The 18,515-nt window shown below is 53.6% G+C and overlaps 1 protein-coding gene across 10 annotated transcripts in view; it reads right to left on the bottom strand.

The window, feature by feature from the left end:
• Positions 1–18,515, bottom strand: part of SYT2 (synaptotagmin 2) — a 204,312-nt gene that overhangs the window by 28,678 nt on the left and 157,119 nt on the right. For all 10 annotated transcript variants that reach the window (XM_065594983.1, XM_008175327.4, XM_008175324.4 and 7 more), the window contains one exon: positions 5,090–5,287. In XM_065594983.1, the coding sequence (XP_065451055.1) occupies positions 5,090–5,270 (181 nt within the window). In that variant the 5' untranslated portion in view covers positions 5,271–5,287. The remainder of the gene's footprint in view (positions 1–5,089; positions 5,288–18,515) is intronic.

Below are 18,515 nucleotides of genomic sequence, written 5' to 3'. Positions count from 1 at the left end.
TGGTGCCGGTTTATGGCGAACAGCAGGAACCGCCGGTGAGCGGGGTGAACAGCGATGTGAAAGTATGCATATTTCATATCGAGGGCAACGTACTAATCCCCCGGATCCAGGGACGGGATAATAGTGTCTAGGGAGACCATGCGGAAGCGGACCTTGACTAAGAACTTGTTGAGCCTGCGAAGGTCTAAAATGGGCTGAAGGCTCCCCTTTGCCTTTGGGATGAGAAAATAGCGGGAGTAAAACCCCTTCCCCCTTAGTTCCCAAGGGACTTCCTCCACCACCCCCGCCTCCAGGAGTGACTGTACCTCCTTCATAAGGAGTTGCTCGTGAGAAGGGTACCTGAAGAGGGACGGGGAAGGGGGGTGGGTAGGAGGGAAGGAGGAGAACAGCAGCGTGTAACCCACTTGTACCGTGCATAAGATCCAACGGTCCGATGTTATATGAGATCATGCCTGGTAGAAGTGGGACCAGCGGTCCAAGAAACATACGGAAGGATCCGGGAGCTGGGTTGGTACGCTGTTCTCGAGCGCACCTTCAAAACCCCTGCTTGTTGCCAGGCTGGGGCTTGCCCTGGCCCTGGCTTTGATTAGGTGTGTTATTCCGCCTACGTCTGTTGTCTCTGCCCCTCCTGCGATAAGGCTCCTGCCTCGGGCGAGGCTGGTACTGCCGTTGCTGCAATGGTTGGGGCTTGAATGGCTGAGTCGCCGGGGTGTGCATTCCTAACGACTTGAGGGTTGCCCGGGAGTCTTTAAGGCTATGCAGCCTGGCATCCGTCTGGTCGGAAAAGAGGCCAGCCCCTTCAAAGGGGAGGTCCTGGATGGTATTCTGGACCTCTGGCAGAAGGCCTGAAGCCATGCCGAGCACCTCATCACCACACCTGAGGCAATTGTTCTGGCTTCTGCGTCTGCCGAGTCCAGAGAGGCCTATAAAGAGGTCTTGGCAACTGGCTTTCCCTCTTCCACGAGGGCCGTGAACTCAGGTTGAGAGCCCTGGAGCAAGGAGTCTCTAAATTTGGAAACTGCTGCCCAGGAATTAAAATTGTGCCTGTTTAGGATCGCCTGCTGGTTTGCAATCCTTAATTGGAGGCCCCCAGAGGAGTAGACCTTCCTTCCGAAGAGGTCCAGATGTTATCCTCCTTGGCCTTGGGGGCCGGGACTTGCTGGCCACGACGCTCCCGTTCATTCACGGCTGAGATGACCAGCGAACAGGGGGCCGGATGACAAAATAGGAAGTCGTATCCCTTGGAAAGGGCGAAGTACTTCCTCTCCACCCCCCTTGCTGTCGGTGCGCTGGAGGCTGGGGTTTGCCAGACTGTCTTGTAGTTGGACTGAATTGTCTTTATGAGCAGGAGCGCAATTCTGGAGGGGCCTTCAGGGCTTAGGATGTCCACCATAGGATCCTTCTGCTCCACCGCTTCCTCCGCTTGTAGGCCCAAGTTCTGGGCGACCCTGCGGAGCAGCTCCTGATGTGCCCTGTGGTCAATCGGAGGAGGGTCCGACACTGCCGTGCCCGCCACAGCTTTGTCTGGGGAGGATGAGGGGGTGAGGGCCTACTGTGCCTCCTCCACCAGCTCTTCTTGCCCCTCATCATAGGCCGGGGGCACGGCTGAGCCCTGCCTGGTTCATTGTCCCCTGGACGGCCCCGGGCTCGCTGCCGCTTCCGCTCGCCGGTGTTCCAGAGAAGTGTCTGGCGGCCTGGATACCATAGCCTCTTTGGGTGTGGAGGGGTACCTGCGTGGGGACCAGGAACAGTGCACCGAATAGCCGGATCTTGAAGCTCTGGAGGAGGTCCCTTGCTGCTGCTGATAGGTCCATGGTGTCCAAAAGGGCCATTGTCCTGGCGGGCCCCATTGGGAATGCCATGCGGTTTGGGGCTCCCTGCTAGCCAGCGCCCTGCGGGCATAGCTGGAGCGGCCTGAGCCGACCTCGGATTCCGAGGATGCTGACCTCGAAGGTAGGGTTACCATATCTAGCAAATAAAAAAAGAGGACCCTCCACGGGCCCTGGCCCCGCCCATTTCCCCACCCCCAGCCCGCCCGAACTCCGCCCCTTCCCCGCCCGAACTCCGCCCCCTCCTCCCTCCCACTCCCAGCCACGCGGAAAGGGCTGCCCGAGCGCTACCGGATTCACGGTTTGCCGGGCAGCCCCCAGACCCTGCGCCCCCGGCTGGCGCTTCCCCAGCGCAGCTGGAGCCTGGGAGGGGAAGCGCCCAGCTGGGGGGCGCAGGGTCTGGAGGCTGCCCGGCAAACCATGAAGCCGGTAGCGCTTGGGCTTCGGGCAGCCCCCTTGCCTCCGGACCCTGCGCCCCCAGCCGGGCACTTCCCCTCCCAGGCTCCGGCGGCGCAGGGTCCGGAGGCATGGGGGCTGCCCGAAGCCCGCAGCGCTCGGCTCTTAAACAGAGCCGAAGAGTTGGGGAGGAGCAGAGCCGCCGCGGCTGGAGGCTCTGCTCCTCCCCTGACTCTTTGGCTCTGTTTAAGAGCCGAGCTGCCCCAGCGCTACCGGCTTCGGGCAGCCCCCATGCCTCCGGACCCTGCGCCGCCGGAGCCCGGGAGGGGAAGTGCCCGGCCGGCAGCTGGGGTCCGGAGGCAAGGGGGCTGCCTGAAGCCCATAGCCCTCGGGCAGCTCGGCTCTTAAACAGAGCCGAAGAGTCAGGGGAGGAGCAGAGCCGCCATTTTCCCGGACATGTTCGGCTTTTTGGCAATTCCCCCCGGACGGGGGTTTGAGTGCCGAAAAGCCGGACATGTCCGGGAAAAAGAGGACATATGGTAACCCTACTCGAAGGCCAAGATGGTGCCGTGGCACGATGCCGTTGGGAGGCTGGAGAGCGGCTCCTCGCTGACTGGGACCGGATCGGTACTGATGCCCTCAGGACCGGGATCGCTGCCTTCTGCCTGGGATCAGGGACTGCGGCCTTATGTCCCCTCGGTACCGGCTTAGTGAGGTGCTGGGGAGCAGTGCGCCGGTGGAGCTGGTGCCGTATGCTGGCTCGGTTCCGGTGCCATCGAGTCCCACTGAGTCAAAGGTAACTGGGAGTCCACGGAGGCTGAGCTCGACCGGGACCAGCGCCAGGAGCGGTGCTGGGACAGTGACCTTGAGCGGCGCACCATTGCCGGCTTGCCTCTGGATGGCACCCTTGGTGATGGTGCCGGAAGGCTTCTCCTTGCCAGGGAGGGGGCTTGCCACTGACATCTCGATGAGATCTTTTGCCGCCTCAAAGGTGTCTGGCATGGAGGGCTGTTCTAGGATGTCCTCCAGCCCTTCTTCTGCACTCAACCCACTTAGCCTGGGGCTCGACGGGCCCTGTGACGCCAGAGCCACCAGTGCCGGTGTATGTCCTTGGGCCGTACTGCCCCTTTGAGTACTCGGTCCCTTGGAAGGCGCTGCTTTCTTATGTGGGGAGCGCCCTCTATCGCCTTTCAGCTGTCCCTTCGACCGTACTGGAGAGGTCGAGTGGTGCCGGGGCTTGTCCTGTTGTTTCAGTGCCGCATGCTTGCAGCGCCCCACCGGCGCCGGATCACGGACTGATGCCGGGACACTCCGCACCGAGGACGCCGGCACCGAAGCCGGATGGTCCGAGGCCGCAGGTTGCAGCGCAGCCTCCATGAGTAACTGCTTGAGGCGAAAGTCTCTTTCTTTCTTGGTTCTTGGCTTAAAAGCCTTACAGATCTTGCAGTGCTCGGTCTGGTACGATTCCCCCAGGCACCGGAGACACGAGTCGTGGGGATCACTGATCGGCATAGGCTTGCGGCACGTGGCACAAGCCTTAAACCCTTGGGCCTGCGGCATGCCCCGCAGCCCAGGGCTGGTGCTGGAAACGACTTCCAGACACCTAAAACAAAGGAAGCTTAACTATGTACTATAAAGAAATGCTAACTACTGATAACTATTAACTACAGATAACTGCTAACTACTGATAACTGCTACAACTGTGCTAAGGGATCACTCGCAAGTGAGAGAAGACTTGTTCCAACCCCGCCACAGACGGCAAGAAGGAACTGAAGGGGGGTCGGGTCAGCAGGGGTATATATGCACCAGCATAGAGGCGCCCCTCTAGGGGGCTCCCCTGCCGACCCGACGGCAGCTGCTAAGAGGAGAAATTTCCGACGTCTGTGCATGTGGTGCGCGCGCACCTAATGTGGAATGGACGTGAACAACACCTCTCGAAGAAGAACTCGGCCATTCGCCCGGTGATAACATGGTGTGTGATGTGAAATTACCCTGCAACAGCCCCTCCCCTGGCCGTTAAATGGCATTTACCCTGGAACTGAGCATTCTGACTCCCCACTACCCCAGTCCTTCCAGGATAACTCCCCTTCCTCCCACCTGCCACCTCGGGTTACCACCTTTGAAATGCACCCCCCTCACAAGGCAAGCCTGCTGCAACCCCAACTCCCAACCACAAGGCAACTGTGCAGTCCTCCCCCATTTCAATAGCCCCTTATAGTATCTAGAGAGAGAACACATACAGACAAGACTGATAACATCACTTTCTTACTTACACTGGGGGAGGGAGGATACCGAAACATCTTTAGCAGGACACAGAAACTTTTAACATTAGATATCCCAGTGCATTGTGATAATCATGCAAACCTTTAGACCCACGTAAAAAAACATGGCAGATTAAATTATTTTTCTGGCAACAAGCAAATCCACACACAAAAAACGGCCAGGCTGGTCAACTACCAGCCACATTGTAACCCTCCCCCCCTCCCCACCCAGATACCACATGTTAACACCCCCCCACCATCAGTCACTCCATGAGAACTCCCCACTTAACTCCCACCTCCCCCAGATCATTCCATGGTAACTCCCCACTGACTCCCCCCAGATCATTCCATGGTAACTCCCCACTGACTCTCCCCCCTCCCCAGTCACTCCATGGTAACTCCCCCTTCCTCCCCCATAGGGTTTCAGTGACCAGGAATTGATGCCTAGGTCTCGTCCATCTCGCCCCAGTGTCTGTAAGGGCTGCCCAGCCGTGCTCTAGCTGCACTGGGCTGAGCAGATGCCGGGGCCCATCCCTAGCGAGCTCTGCCAGGGATGCTTTCAGAAAGGGATGCTGGAGGAGGGGCTGGTCGCCAGCTACTCACAGGGAATCTTGTTCAGCTCATTCATGAACTTGGCCTTCAGCTTGGCAAATATGTCCTCCTTGCTGTCACTCAGGCTCGTGGTGTTGGTCACATTCTCCATGGAGCCCACAGACATCGCAGTGCTGACAGGCTCCGGAGCCACCACGGGCTCTGGGTTTTTCTTGGAGCCAGTCCCCATCATGGTTAGTTAGGGGCTTCCTGAAAGACACAGGAATGTTGCGAGTTACATGCTAGGCCCAGCCTGTCTTCTGCTCTCGGAGTCACCCGGGCAGTGTTTCCAGATGTGATGCCTGTACCCAGTTCTTCATAATCCTGAAATCTCTGCGTCACAGGCCGTCTTTGGAATGCTTCAATAAAGGCCAGTTTGTTTCTCCCCTACTGGAGGGACACAGGGTCTAACAGAGTGAGGGGTAGCATGGGAGTTAGGACTCCTGGGTTCTCTTCCCCCTTCCTGTGAACGCTCCAAACAGCCAGTGGGGGATGGCTGCTGTGAGTCTACAGGGACATGTGACCAGGTCATCTGGTGCTGGACTCCATCTTGGGATGTCAGTATTTTTCCACTGGCATGGGCACCAAGCTTTGAAACAAAGGATTCCCGCTATATGCAAAAGCTATATAAGGCAGGGGAGTGACATCCTCTTGGTCCTTCACTGACTCCCCACCCAAGAAGACTCTTGCAAACACCTGAAGAACAAAGACTGAACTGGACCCAGGCAGAAGGGATTTTTAGCCTGTGAATGGAACACCTGGGGATTCCAAGCTGTAAGCCTGTGCAGTTTGCCCCTTAAGAATCTGCAGCCTGCTGGTATCATCACTTAGGGTGAGAATCTACTATTCATATCCAATCTCTTTAGTATATTAAGCTTAGTTTGAGTGTTTTGTTTATTTGCTAGGTAATCTGCTTTGATCTGTTTGCTATGCCTTATAATCACTTAAAATCTATCTTTTGTAGTTAATAAACTTGTTTTTGCTTTATCTAAAACCAGTGTGTGGGAATCATAACTCAGGGGCAGAAGGCTGTCACATATTCGTCTCCACATTGAGGAAGGGGGCAAATGTTATGAGCTTACGCTGTACAGTTCCCTGTGCAGCACAAGATGGTATAATTTTGGGTTTATACTCCAGAGGGGATTTGTGTCTTAGGAATTGGGAGGTGCCCTAGCTGAAGCCTTACCATGCAGGGGCTGGTTAAAGAGCCTGTCTGCATATAACATAGGGTGTGTCCCTACCTGTATGAATGCTGATGAAAATGCAGGCTAGAGAGGGCTTTGCAGCTTGTCACAGCAGTACAGTGTAAAAGGGAGCCCAGGCTGGTGGGTCAGGGGTCTCAGTGGTACCCCAGTTCCAGGTGGCACCCCAGGGGGAACCCATCACACCCATATTCCAGTTCTCTGCTCTAACCACTCCCTTAAGTAGACAGAAGCCTCAGAAGAGGTGCCATTAAGCTGCTGGACTGTACATGACAGGGCTCACTCCTGCTTTTCATCAACCCACGCAGGAGCCGGTTGTCAGTGCGGGGGTGGCACTGTACGGAAGGACTCAATAAACCGCCACGGGGCTGTCACTGCTAATGGATGAGAGGTGGCCCTGATGACCCTGGGAAAAGGATAGGATTGTTCTCAGAGGCAGTTCAGCCGAGGAAGACCCAGGGACCACGGCATCATTTCCGGCTGTCAGGGCACTGACAGCTGCCAATCAGTGTGATAAGTCAAGCAGAAGAGAGAGGCCCCAGAGGGTCAGCAGAGATACAAACCCTACCGAGAATGGAAAGCACTGGCCTCAGCAAACCCTTCCTGAGCAGGGTCAGCAGGAGCCTCTGCACAGATCCAGCCTCCAAACTGCTCAGTCTCCCAGGGCTCCTTTGCAAACAGCCTCCTGAGCTCTGCTATGCTCCTGGATCTCTGGCCGTCACATCATGGATTCCCCCAGCCCCTGCCCATGAGCCTCCCATGTATCAGGTCCTCACCCTTGCAGCAACCTCGAGGAGGCAGGAAGGGTCAGTGGTTTAAACAGGGCATCGTGAGTCTGGGTTCACATACCCAGCTTGCTACAGACTCCCCACGTCATCTCGGGTAAGTCATTTAATCTATCAGTGCCTCAGTTTCCCCATCTGTACAATGGGAGCAATAATTCAAAGTGCGGAGAGATCTGTGGAGTAAGCAGGTTATGGTGTGTTATTGCATCTGATTGTTAAATATATATGAAACTAACAAATCTGCACTGAAAGCCGAGACTGGAATTGATTGCTGGGTGTTTGTATGTTACAGAGGGTAAACTCCCTGGGCTAGCACAGGTGAGAGCGCTTTGAAGGAACTGTGCTCAGAGAGGGAATCTTTCTTAATGGAGATGAGACCTGAGGGAGAAGGAACCCAGCTTGACTCTCAGATCCCAGGCTGAGTGTGCAGGGCTGACAGCCAGAGAAACCCTTTTATGGGAGCATCCTTGATCTTGATGCACTAAACATCAGTATCAGTAGGGCCCTACCAAATTCACACCCTTGAAAAACATGTCCAGGACTGTGATATCTGTGCTTTTACCCTGTACAATAGAGATTTCACGGGGGAGACCAGCATTTCTCAAATTGGGGGTCCTGACCCAAAAGGGAATTGCGGGGGGTGACACAAGGTTATGTTATGGGGGCTTACGGTATTGCCACCTTTCAGGGCTGGCTCTGGCTCTTTTGCAGCCCCAGGCAAAAAAGCCTCCCGCTGCTCCCCCTTCCCCCCCCCACCGGGGAGCGCGGCAGGGGAGGGCGCGGAGCCCAGCCGCGGGCCTGCTCTCCCCAACCGGCCAGAGCGCCGGGGGGGAGGGCAGCGAGCCCGGCCGGGGCTCCGCTCTCCCCGGCGGCCAGAGCGCCGGGGGGAGGGCAGCGAGCCCGGGCAGGGCTCCGCTCTCCCTGGCGGCCAGAGCCACATCTCCGGGCACCTTGGGGAGACAACAAATACTTGATGATAGAGCCCCGATCATCAGAATCAGCACCAGAAGAGCTTGGCATGTTGGGTGCTGAGCTCTTGTGAAAATCCACCCCCAACTGTGGGTATTGGGTGCTTACCAGTCTGGCCTTGAACTCTCCTGGGCTTGCAATGAGAGCTGGTGCCCAGCTGCCCTTTGAGTTTGTAGCTTTTTTTTCCGCTGCTCTTCTTTAAAAGACACACCCACTGGGCCCAGCCAAGGGTTACACCACTAGTGGTTATGTCTGATCTGTATCTGATTATTCTGGCCTGGGGAAAGTACCAGCTAGTTCTTCCAAAGGAAGCCCAGGCTGGTGGGTCAGGGGTCTCAGTGGTACCCCAGTTCCAGATGGCACCCCAGGGGGAACCCATCACACCCATATCCCAGTTCTCTGCTCTAACCACTCCCTTAAGTAGACAGAAGCCTCAGAAGAGGTGCCATTAAGCTGCTGGACTGTACAAGACAGGGCTCACTCCCCTTACGAAGAGGCAGAGAACACGCAGGAGGTAGGAGCACCCATGGACTCAGAGGGGCTGAAGCCAGAAACCAGGCCAAAGAAGACCCAGTAGGTGCTGCTGGGGACACGGAAGGTGAACGATCTAAAAGTACAAGGCACCATCACAGGGTCAGAGCTCACATGCTGGCCTCCTCAGCAACAAGCCAATCATCCCATCTGGTACCAATGTCAGAGTAGAGGACAGGTGGGGTCTGCAAAGTTGAATGCTGGCCCCGGCCTGATTCCCGGACATGGCTCTTTCAGCATGGCATATGCTGCCATAAGAGAGTCTAGACCCTCAGGCTATATCTACACTGCATTGTAAGCTTGGATCTGTGGGACTCAGGCTTGTGGACTCAGAGTTTCCAAGCCCACACTTAAGCGTCCACACTTCATTGTACACTTGGGCTTACAATTGCTGGAGCCAGGGACTCCCAAGCATGCTAACACGTCCATATTGCACTGTGCAGTCATTCTGAGTCAGGTCTTTGGCTTGAGCTGCGTCCTCACTGCAAAATGCCAGGGCTCGGACCCGAGTCACAATGAGACTTGGGCTGACCCGCCTCCCTGGCAGGGTCCAAAGCCCAGGTCCTGAATGCTGGCTGACCCGAATCAGACTGATTTGCGTGTGGACAGAAAAGGGCAATGGGCTCAAACCTGAATCACACCCTGGGTTTACTGCGTAGCGCCGACATACCCCCAGTGAAATGAGCGCTCCCGCTGCTGTGTGTCAAGCCCCAGCACATGTACCACCTGGGACTATGCCCCTGGGAGGCACTGAAGCGCTGGCCTGGCAGCATGGTGACAGATAGGTCAGCACATGATGGGAGGAGAGCTGAGTCTGACCACGGAGTTGGCGTTCACAGGAGAGGGATTTCTGCCATGGTCACAGAGGGAGCTCAGTGCAGGGCTGTGAGACCAAAGGTGGGAGGCTCACAGTTTGATAGGAGGGGAGGTGGAATGGTGTATGTGTGCACCCTGGGTGGGGCCCTGGGTGCTACCTACTTATACATAATAATAGTGAGGTGCCCCATCAGAGCACAATCTGCTCTCCGTGAGGCGAGCCAGGAGAGAAGGGCATGACACTCCAATCCAGATTTGAACTCCCCCGTACACTGTTCTGCGCTGGGGGGTCGTGCCAGGCTCCTCGAAGCTCCAGAAAGGGAGCTGTGGATTTTCTCCCAGTCCCTCCCCACTATCTAGGTGCTGGATCTAATTCTTTAACTGGGTCCGGCCAGCCACAAAAGGCCCTGCTTGTGGGAGGTCATGAAGAGAGGAAGCAGAAGAGAACACTGCTAATAACCACGCGCAGCCGCAACGAGGCCAAGAGCACAGCGGGATGGCGCTGGGCCTGGAACCCACTCGGCGATTCCCAGCCAGCTGAGAACAGAGCTCGACGCACGGACCAGGAGAGCTGCGCTGCCGGCTCCCAGCTGGAGCTCAAGCCCCAGAGCTCAGCGCAAGCAGTCGAGCAAATCCAGTGGGAGCCAGGAAGTGAGATTCGATGGAAGTTCTGCTTTCAATATTGATTACGGTGAAGGTGAAGCCGACAGACAGCGGGAGGTTGTCAGACAGGCCGGCTGGGCCCTGGCAGCCAGACTGGGAAGGAAGCTAGAGTCATGCTAGGAATATTTCATGTGAGTGAGTGAAAAACAAAAAAAAGTCCAACCCAAACCCCTCCCCCATTGGCCCTGCCTGCAGAGCATAACGTCCAGGCCCTGACCGGCAGGGGAAGCTGGACTGGCAGCAGGGCCGGCTCCAAGTTTTTTGCCGCCCCAAGCAAAAACATTTTCCTGTGTCCCCCTGATCCCACCCCAACTCCGCCCCTTCCCTGCCCCATTCCAACCCCTTCCCCAAATCCCCGCCCCCGCCTCCTCCCCCAGGCACACCGCATTTCCCCTCCTACCCCTCCCTCCCAGGCTTGCTCAGGGGAGCAGGCGGAGGTGAGCTGGGGGAGGGGGAGAGCGGTTCCTCTGTGTCCCTCCCCCGTCCCTCCCCGGGTAACTTCGTGCGGCCCTCCCCGCACCCCACACCGCCGCAGCTCACCTCCGCTCTGCCTGCTCCCCTGAGCGCAGCACCGCCGCTCCGCTTCTCCCCCCTCCCTCCAGGCTTGCTGCAAAACAGCTGATTCGCGCGGCAAGCCTGGGAGGAAGGGGGGAGAAGCGGAGCAGCGGCGCGCTCGGGGGAGCAGGTGGCTGTGGAGCGGAGGTGAGCTGGGGGGGGAGGAGTGGTTCCTCTGCCCCCTCCCCAGGGTTATTTCCTGCGGCCCTCCCCATACCCTCCACTGCTGCAGCTCACCTCCACTCAGGGCCGGCTCCCGGCTTTTTGAGCCCCAAGCAAAAAAAAAAAGAGGAAGAGCCGGAGTGCCACCCCTTGGAAAGTGCCGCCCCAAGCACATGCTTGGAGTGCTGGTGCCTAGAGCCGGCCCTGACTGGCGGGTAGAGAGACTTCGCCCCTGCCACTTCAGAGCTGCTCCAAGGGCTCCTGCGGAAAGGAATGATTCAATGATCCCTGCTCTATGCTGCTGTAACCCCCGCACCGCCAAGGGGAACGGTGGGTGCTCAGCACCTCGCAGAATCAGGCTTTCTTAGCTAGGTCCCCAGCTAGGGAGGTCGGTGCCTCTCTCTGGGCCCCCAAGTTTGGAAATTTGCACCTACATGTTTTCCCAAGGTCACCCAGCAAGTCAGTGGTGGAGTGGGCTGGTATTTTCTCTCTCTTTCTCACACCTCCCCCCCCCAAAGTGCAAATGCACACACCCAGACACACAGCGTGGAGTGCAAATACACACACATGTACACACACACACGCATGCTGGGACACATCTAAGGCATTTCAACCAGCGCACTGCACTCCTTTATGAAAAGACCTCAGACCCGGGTGTGTCTGTCAGTCCGTCCATCCAATCTAGTCCATTTATCTCCTACAGAGAGCACTGTGGGTGGAATGGCTGGAGACAACCGTTACTAAGAAACCCATCACTCCGGATTCTGTGCTGTACCGCGCACTGCAGTGGTTGGGGGAACACGCTTTCGGTGGCGCCCGGGGAGTCTGTGCTCTTAACAATTTCTTCCTGAGTTACAGCACAGCGCGGCAGCCTCTGCTGGAGCATTTGAAGGACACAGTTCTCATGTCCCCAGCCTTTAAACTCTTTGCTCCTGGAGCCTGGGAGACGGAGGAGCCTGACAATTCAATTCCAGCCGTAACGTGTCAGCTACATGCAGCACTGGTGCCACTGCTCAGATACGGCGCATGTATCATTCATGCGCCCGGAGCTCAGGAAAGCAGGGCTCACCCAACGTCTCAGTGCTTTAGGCTGGCCCTTTGAGTGCTTGTTTCTGCTGGGCTCAGATGGGGAGGTGGGTGCAGACTGTGACACCCAGGGCATGTTGCCAGCAGCCCCCAAGGCTGCAGCTAGTATGATGCTGCGCTTGGCTCTGGGGTTATAGGCTGGGCATTCCTGGCTTGAAAGTGCAATGACCCCACTGCCGGAGCGGCTGCCCTGCCAGCGTGAAGCACTAGCCAAGCTGAAGGACACCAGACTAGGCCCGGGGGTGAGGGTGGTGGGGTGGGGGCAGGGCTGAGGAGACCTCCAAGAAAGCAGCACTGATGGTAGATCTGCCCTGTTGCCCTACTACACACATGTCCCCAGGGATGAGGGAACGCCAACCATCCAACTCTGGTGCCCACCCATGGGCCCAATCCGGCACTCAGGACAACACCCCACACCCAAGAGTGTAGTCAGGTCCATGTGTCTGCCACAGTGTGTTCCCAGGCAAGATCTCCAGGGATGTCACCTCCTTCATGAACCCCTTTCTCAGCACATCAATAGCTCTCACTGTTAACCACCCCACTGCCTTAACCATCATGCTGATCCAACTCCTGGGCACCTTTACTCAAGTTCTGAATTCTCTTCCCCTTTGAAATTAGAGACAGGCCAGAATCAAAACACCGGCTCCAGACCCCTCCAGGGAGCTGGAAAACTGGAGCCGGATCTGTATTCAAAGTCAGTGTCTGGTCCTGCTCTCCAGAACGGATCACACCAAAGCCTCAGATCCAAACACGCCTGAGTGTTGGGAGGTTTCAAATCTGGAACCAGGTCCAAAGTCGCTGGCACGCACCTCTCTCTGAAACGCCAGGCTCTTGCAGAAGCTGCGACAACGCAGAGATGGGAAATAAGCTCCTGGAGGGTCTTTATATTCGCAGAAAGCTATGTTAATGTGCCAAAGAAAAGCCTGCTCCCCAGTACTGGGGACATAGGGGTCCCCTCCAGCAGGAACACCCAGCTCAGATGGCCTTAAACACAACACAACCTGCGTTAATGCCAGAGAAAGGAAGCAGCCCTCTGCTTATCCCCAGAACAGATTGCATCAATGCAGACGCAGCAGGGAACCTGTGGGGCAAGCTCAGTCTCCATGGACCAATTTGTCTTTCCCCTCTCCAGGAGCCACTTACGATGTGATACAGACTCACGTCCCGCATTGGGCTGAGATTTATCGTTATTATTTATATTACTGTCGTGCCTCAGAGCCAGAGACACAGGCCAGAAACCCATTGCGCTAGGAGCTGTACAAACCCAGAACAAAAAAGACAGTCTGTGACCCTGGGGGATTACAACCTAAGACAAGAAACAACAGATGGTGCAAACAGACCCAGAGGGGAGCACAGGTAGACAATATTGGTGAGCATGATGGGCAGTGATCTCAGCATTTTTGTAGGCATCCTGGCAAAGGATGGGATTTAAAGGACAATGGCCCGGCTTTGCAGATGTTCACGGGAAGTGCCTTCTGAGCACGCGGGTGGCCGGGAGACAGCATGGAGGTGTTTGAAAATTAAACAAGCGGGCGATGGAGGGTGGTATCATGGGCCAGTCAGCTCAGCAGCAAATGAGACGCCCACCAACTCTTCTCACTTGGGGCCATTTAACCACCGAGCAGATGGTGACAACTGTCAGTCACCACCAACCTTGTCTGGATTTGAGCCAGCAAGTCAGAGGTTAACGACTTGGAGAGCCCACCAGCTGCCCAGTGCCCTCTACATATTCATGACTTCATATCAATGCCTCCTGCCCATAAATTCACCCTCTCAACAATAAGAAAGGCGGCGAGGCTCATTTAGCTCTTTCAGGACTAACTGGTTCATGCTGCTAATGCAGGCAGCCTGGAGGCTGCTATGTAAGTGCCTCCATAGACCAAGCATAACAGATCCCCCCCACCCCCCAACACACCCACCCCGCCCCTGTAATAATTTCCTGTTTGAGAACTGGCGAGAAGGGGGAAATGACAGAGAGAATCCTGCGCAAACCAATCTGGTTGCGGTGCGGCTAATGAGTCAATATGTCTTTGCTGTTTCCTTTCTATTATAACCAAGAGCGCTCAAGTAAATGGCACGTCTCCATCAATCAGGAGCCGGGGCTAGTCAACAACTGCGCTGCAGTTGAGATGACAACATGTTACGGCCATAAAAGAAAACTATAAGGGGGTGGGAGGGGAGGAAAGGTGAGGCTCTATCAATCAAGGCCCAATCTGTTGGTGGAAAAACAATACACACCAGCAGATGCTCATCAGTCACTAACGGGCTCCCTTTGGGGGAAATCAGCGACACCAGGCAAATTACCATTTTTAGTGCCATTTACCATTTTGCTGTTTAGGCAAAATAAAGTGGCGGGGGGGGGGGGAAGGGGGGAAGGCTGCGCTGAGCGGAATCTAATGGGATCTCAAAAAACAAACGAACGCCCCATATGTTGTCTGTTCTATTGGTTTAGCTGAGAGGGCGAGAGATTGCCATTTATCAGTTTAAGATGTCCCATTAAAATCTAAATGGCCTTCATGTTTTTCTAATGTCCTTTGGAACAACAGGCTTGACCCAGCAGTCCTTTCGCTCAGGTGAGTAGTCCGTACCCCCCAGGAACAGTCCCACAGGTGACAAGGAATAATAAGGTCCCTTGCTGCCTGTAGATCACAAGGGACATTACTCTGGAGGGTGAAAATCCCTATGCCCGTTTTGCATAAGGTTGCATAGGGTTAAAGCTAAGGTTACGCCCCCCCTCCCCCATCCATACTGATGCACCCAAAGGAGGAGCCTGATTTTCAAAGGCTTTGGAAGTTCTGAAAATCGGGGCACTTACGTATCTATCCGACGTACCTATACAGATACCGTTATGGTCTATCTGAGGTTACGTCTCCACTGCAAAGGCAGGCACGTGGCAGGGAATCTCAGAGCCTGGGTCAACTGACTTGGACTCATGGGCCTTGGGCTGCAGGGCTAAAAATAGCCACATAGATGTTCAGGCCAGGGACTCAGAGCCCAGGCTCCAGCCTGAGAAGCCACACAGCTATTTTTAGCCCTGTAGCCCTGAGCCCCACGAGCACGGGGCAGTTGACCCAGACTTTGAGACTTGCTGCTGCAGTGCAGTCGTATCTGTAAAGCCTCACCATCTTTAATGTGTTGATCCTCACAACACGCCTGTGCTATTAGCCCCATTTCACAGATGAGGAACTGTGGCTAAAGGTCACACAGGAAGTCTTTAGCAGAGCATGGACCTGAACCTATCTGTCCTAGTCCCAAACCCAGGTTCACACCCTAACCACTAAGCTCTCCTTCCCTGCTAGATACCTGCATTTGAAAGCTTCGAACGTAGCGGATTACCCAAGATCATACTGTGAGGGTTGGACCCCTGGGGAAGCCACCTGATGTGCTGAGATACCACTGAGTCTACCTGTTCTGCCAGCCTGGGCCCCCTATAACCTGTCTGGCCAGGCCACAGCTGCAGATCAGCTCTGGGAAGCCTCAGCTTAAGGGACTTGCTCCAGCACTCAGATGTCCCCCTCCCTTGGCGTGCAGACCCAAAGATATATTATATTCGCCTCTTCCCTCAATGTGGAGGAGGGTATGCACAATTTCTTGCCCCTCCCCCCCGTTAGAAATCATACAAACTGGGTTGTATTATAAACCAGAAATAAATGTATTAACCATAACAGGTGTATTTTAAGTAGTTAAGGAAGTAGCAGACATAAAACAGAGCATGCAAACTAAGCTAAATACACGAAAGAAAGTGGTTACATGTGAGTTCTCACCCTAAATGTGGTGCCAGTGTAGACAACCCCTTAGTTGTTTCCAGCAGTCCTCCTGGGTGGGGTAGCAGGGGAGAACTGACGACCTCGGATTACCTCACTCCACACCCTTAAATAGGATTTGCATAAGGTGGGTGTCCTTTGTTTTCCCTTCCCATACAGTGGAAAGTTACAAGAAGTCCCAGGTAATGTTTTAGTATCAGGTGACAAGACCACCTGACTCTGTAGGGCCCCTGTAGCCATTCTTCACAGGTTGACCCACATGGTCACAGGAAGACTAAGCTATTTAATGTCCATTGTCCTTGTTGATGGGCCATCCGCCCTCTTTGGCTTTTCCATTGTTGTACCTGAAGTGTTAGCAATGGGCGTCACCTAAAGTAGCATAGTTGAAATACAGATACATAGTCATATGTTGCATCTGAAGAAGTGAGGTTTTTACCCACGAAAGCTTATGCCCAAATAAATCTGTTAGTCTTTAAGGTGCCACCAGACTCCTTGTTGTTTTTGTAGATATAGACTAACACGGCTACCCCCTGATACGAGATACATAGTCAATATTCCTAACTTCAGATACAGAAATGATACAGGCACACAGATTGTATAATCACATTCAGTAAATCATACCCTTTCCAATGATCTCACATCAGCCACCTGGCATAAAGTACATCTCAGTTATGTCATATTTATATCATAAGCATATTTTCATAAAGAATATTGGAATGACACCTCACATACCAGAGCTGGAAGAGAACCAATGGCGTCTGAGTGCCAGTCCAGTCTCCTGGACCATACTACCTGCTTGCCATGGGGGCTGCTCCTTGTAAGGATGGGTCCTTGGTTGGGCGACCAGACAGCAAGTGTGAAAAATCAGGACGGGGGTGGGGGGTAATAGGAGCCTATATAAGAAAAAGCACCAAATATCGGGACTGTCTCTAAAAAATCGGGACACCCTAGTCCTTGGCTACCACAGTACAGTAATCTGAGAACCCCCAGAAAGTTGCATGCGAGTCTAGTACAGGAGTGCTGGAGCTCTGCTAATCAGAGTACTATCCTGTCTGCATCCGCTTGCATTTACTTCCTAAGAAACTGCACTCGTGGGAGCATGAGTTTGTGACATTAGATCCCAGAACTGAAAATAGCAAATATCACCCTGGCACCAGGAAAGGCTGGCAGACTTTTAAGAAGTAATTACATGTAGCCACTTGGGTCGTCCTACAGCTGATTCCTTCCCCCTCGCCCTCATTTATTCTCCCTAGAAATGAGCCACCTCCTGAAAGGACTCTTCAATAATCAGAGGGAGGAAAAGAAACTTTGCTCAAAATGGCACCAATGTAGTGCACTGAGAGGAAAATGCAGAGTCCGTTACAGGCTTGCGAGGAACAGATAAGAGCAGCCAGAAAGCCGAGTAAAGTAGCTGTGCCAGGGGGTTAAGGAGAATGAGAAGGGCTTTGAGATATACATTGGGGGGGAATAAAGAGAAAAGCAGCAGCATTAATAACTGAGGAAGGAGATGAAACTGACGATTTAAAAACTGCTGAGCTACTGAACTGGCTTGTTCCAAATCTGTCTCTGCTGAGAAAAGAATAAAAGTTTGGATGAGTAGGAAATAATGAAAAGCTTGTGTAGATCTAAGGGTTTGTCTACACTAGAAAGTGCCACTGCCTTAACTATACCAGGATAATTAAAACAGCAAAACACTAGGCATTGGACTGGTATAGTAAACAATTGCTAAAACTTCTGCACCCCCATCCCCCTCTCATACCAGTAAAACTTTTCTAGGGTAGAGCAAGTCTAACTGCTGATACCTGAAGAAAATGGATGTACACAAATCAGCATACAGATTATCCTGTTTGAATGGAATTAGCTCATGGTCATGGACTTAAGGAATTTTTGACTATATTTTTCCTAATGTCACAGAGAATTAAATATGGAAGTCCTGAAAATGTGTCACCGGTTTTCAAAAAAGCAAAGCAGGTCGATCCTGACAATTCCTGCTTGCTATAATTAGCTTCACTGCCAGATAAAAGTAATGCAGCAAATTAGTGAGAGAACAATCAGAACCCTCAAGAGGACTTCGGAAGCCGGAGCAATAAACGGTACAGATTTATAAACAAACCAAACATGCCGGACGTGCCTGATCCCTTTGTAAGCAAATTACAGATTCAGAGGATGAGCGGCATGCAGTTGATGGGCTTTAGTAAAGCATTTGACACAGTGCCTTGCAAAACCATACTTGAAAATATAATGCATGCAGCTTTGGAAATGAGCGTTTGCACAGCTGACAGAACTGACCCAGACAGTAATGTCTTCGGGAAGATGCAATGCAAATTCTGGTTGCTTTTCTCCCCCAAAACAGTAGTGAATGTTCATGAACTTTTTATCCCTGTACATGAATAGTGCATAGAAGCCTCTCTCAGTTTCTGTTCTCTGCATACAAATCCTTCCCTATCTTATTATTTATTATTTCTATTACAGTAATGCTCAGAGACCCCAACTGGGATCGGTGCCCAACGGCACTAGGCACTGCACGTACTGTCCCTGCTCTGGACAGTTTAGAGTCTAAACTGGCTGAAAGAAGACAGTCTTATTTTACAAAGGTAGCCAACTTGAAGATTTTGAAACTGACTAGTTAAAATACTGCTTGCAGTGTTGTTACAGTTGTGCTGATCCCAGGATATGAGAGAGACAAGGGAGGTGAGACAATATCTGTTATTGGACCAACTTCTGTTGATGAAAGAGAGAAGCTTTCAAGGTACACCAAACTCTTCTTCAGGTCTGGGAAGGGTACTCAGAGTGTCACAGCTAAATACAAGATGGAACAGATTATTATGAAGCATAAGGAGTTAATACACATTGCAAGAGACCATTCTTTCAAGAAACACGTTGCAAGAAGTTGGCCGTTATCACC

The sequence above is a fragment of the Chrysemys picta genome, chromosome 4, assembly GCF_011386835.1.
Source record: "Chrysemys picta bellii isolate R12L10 chromosome 4, ASM1138683v2, whole genome shotgun sequence".
In the NCBI taxonomy this organism is placed as follows: Eukaryota; Metazoa; Chordata; order Testudines; family Emydidae; genus Chrysemys; species Chrysemys picta.
The sequence above is the reverse complement of the archived record's forward strand: the minus strand, read 5'-3'. Positions and strand labels throughout refer to the sequence as shown.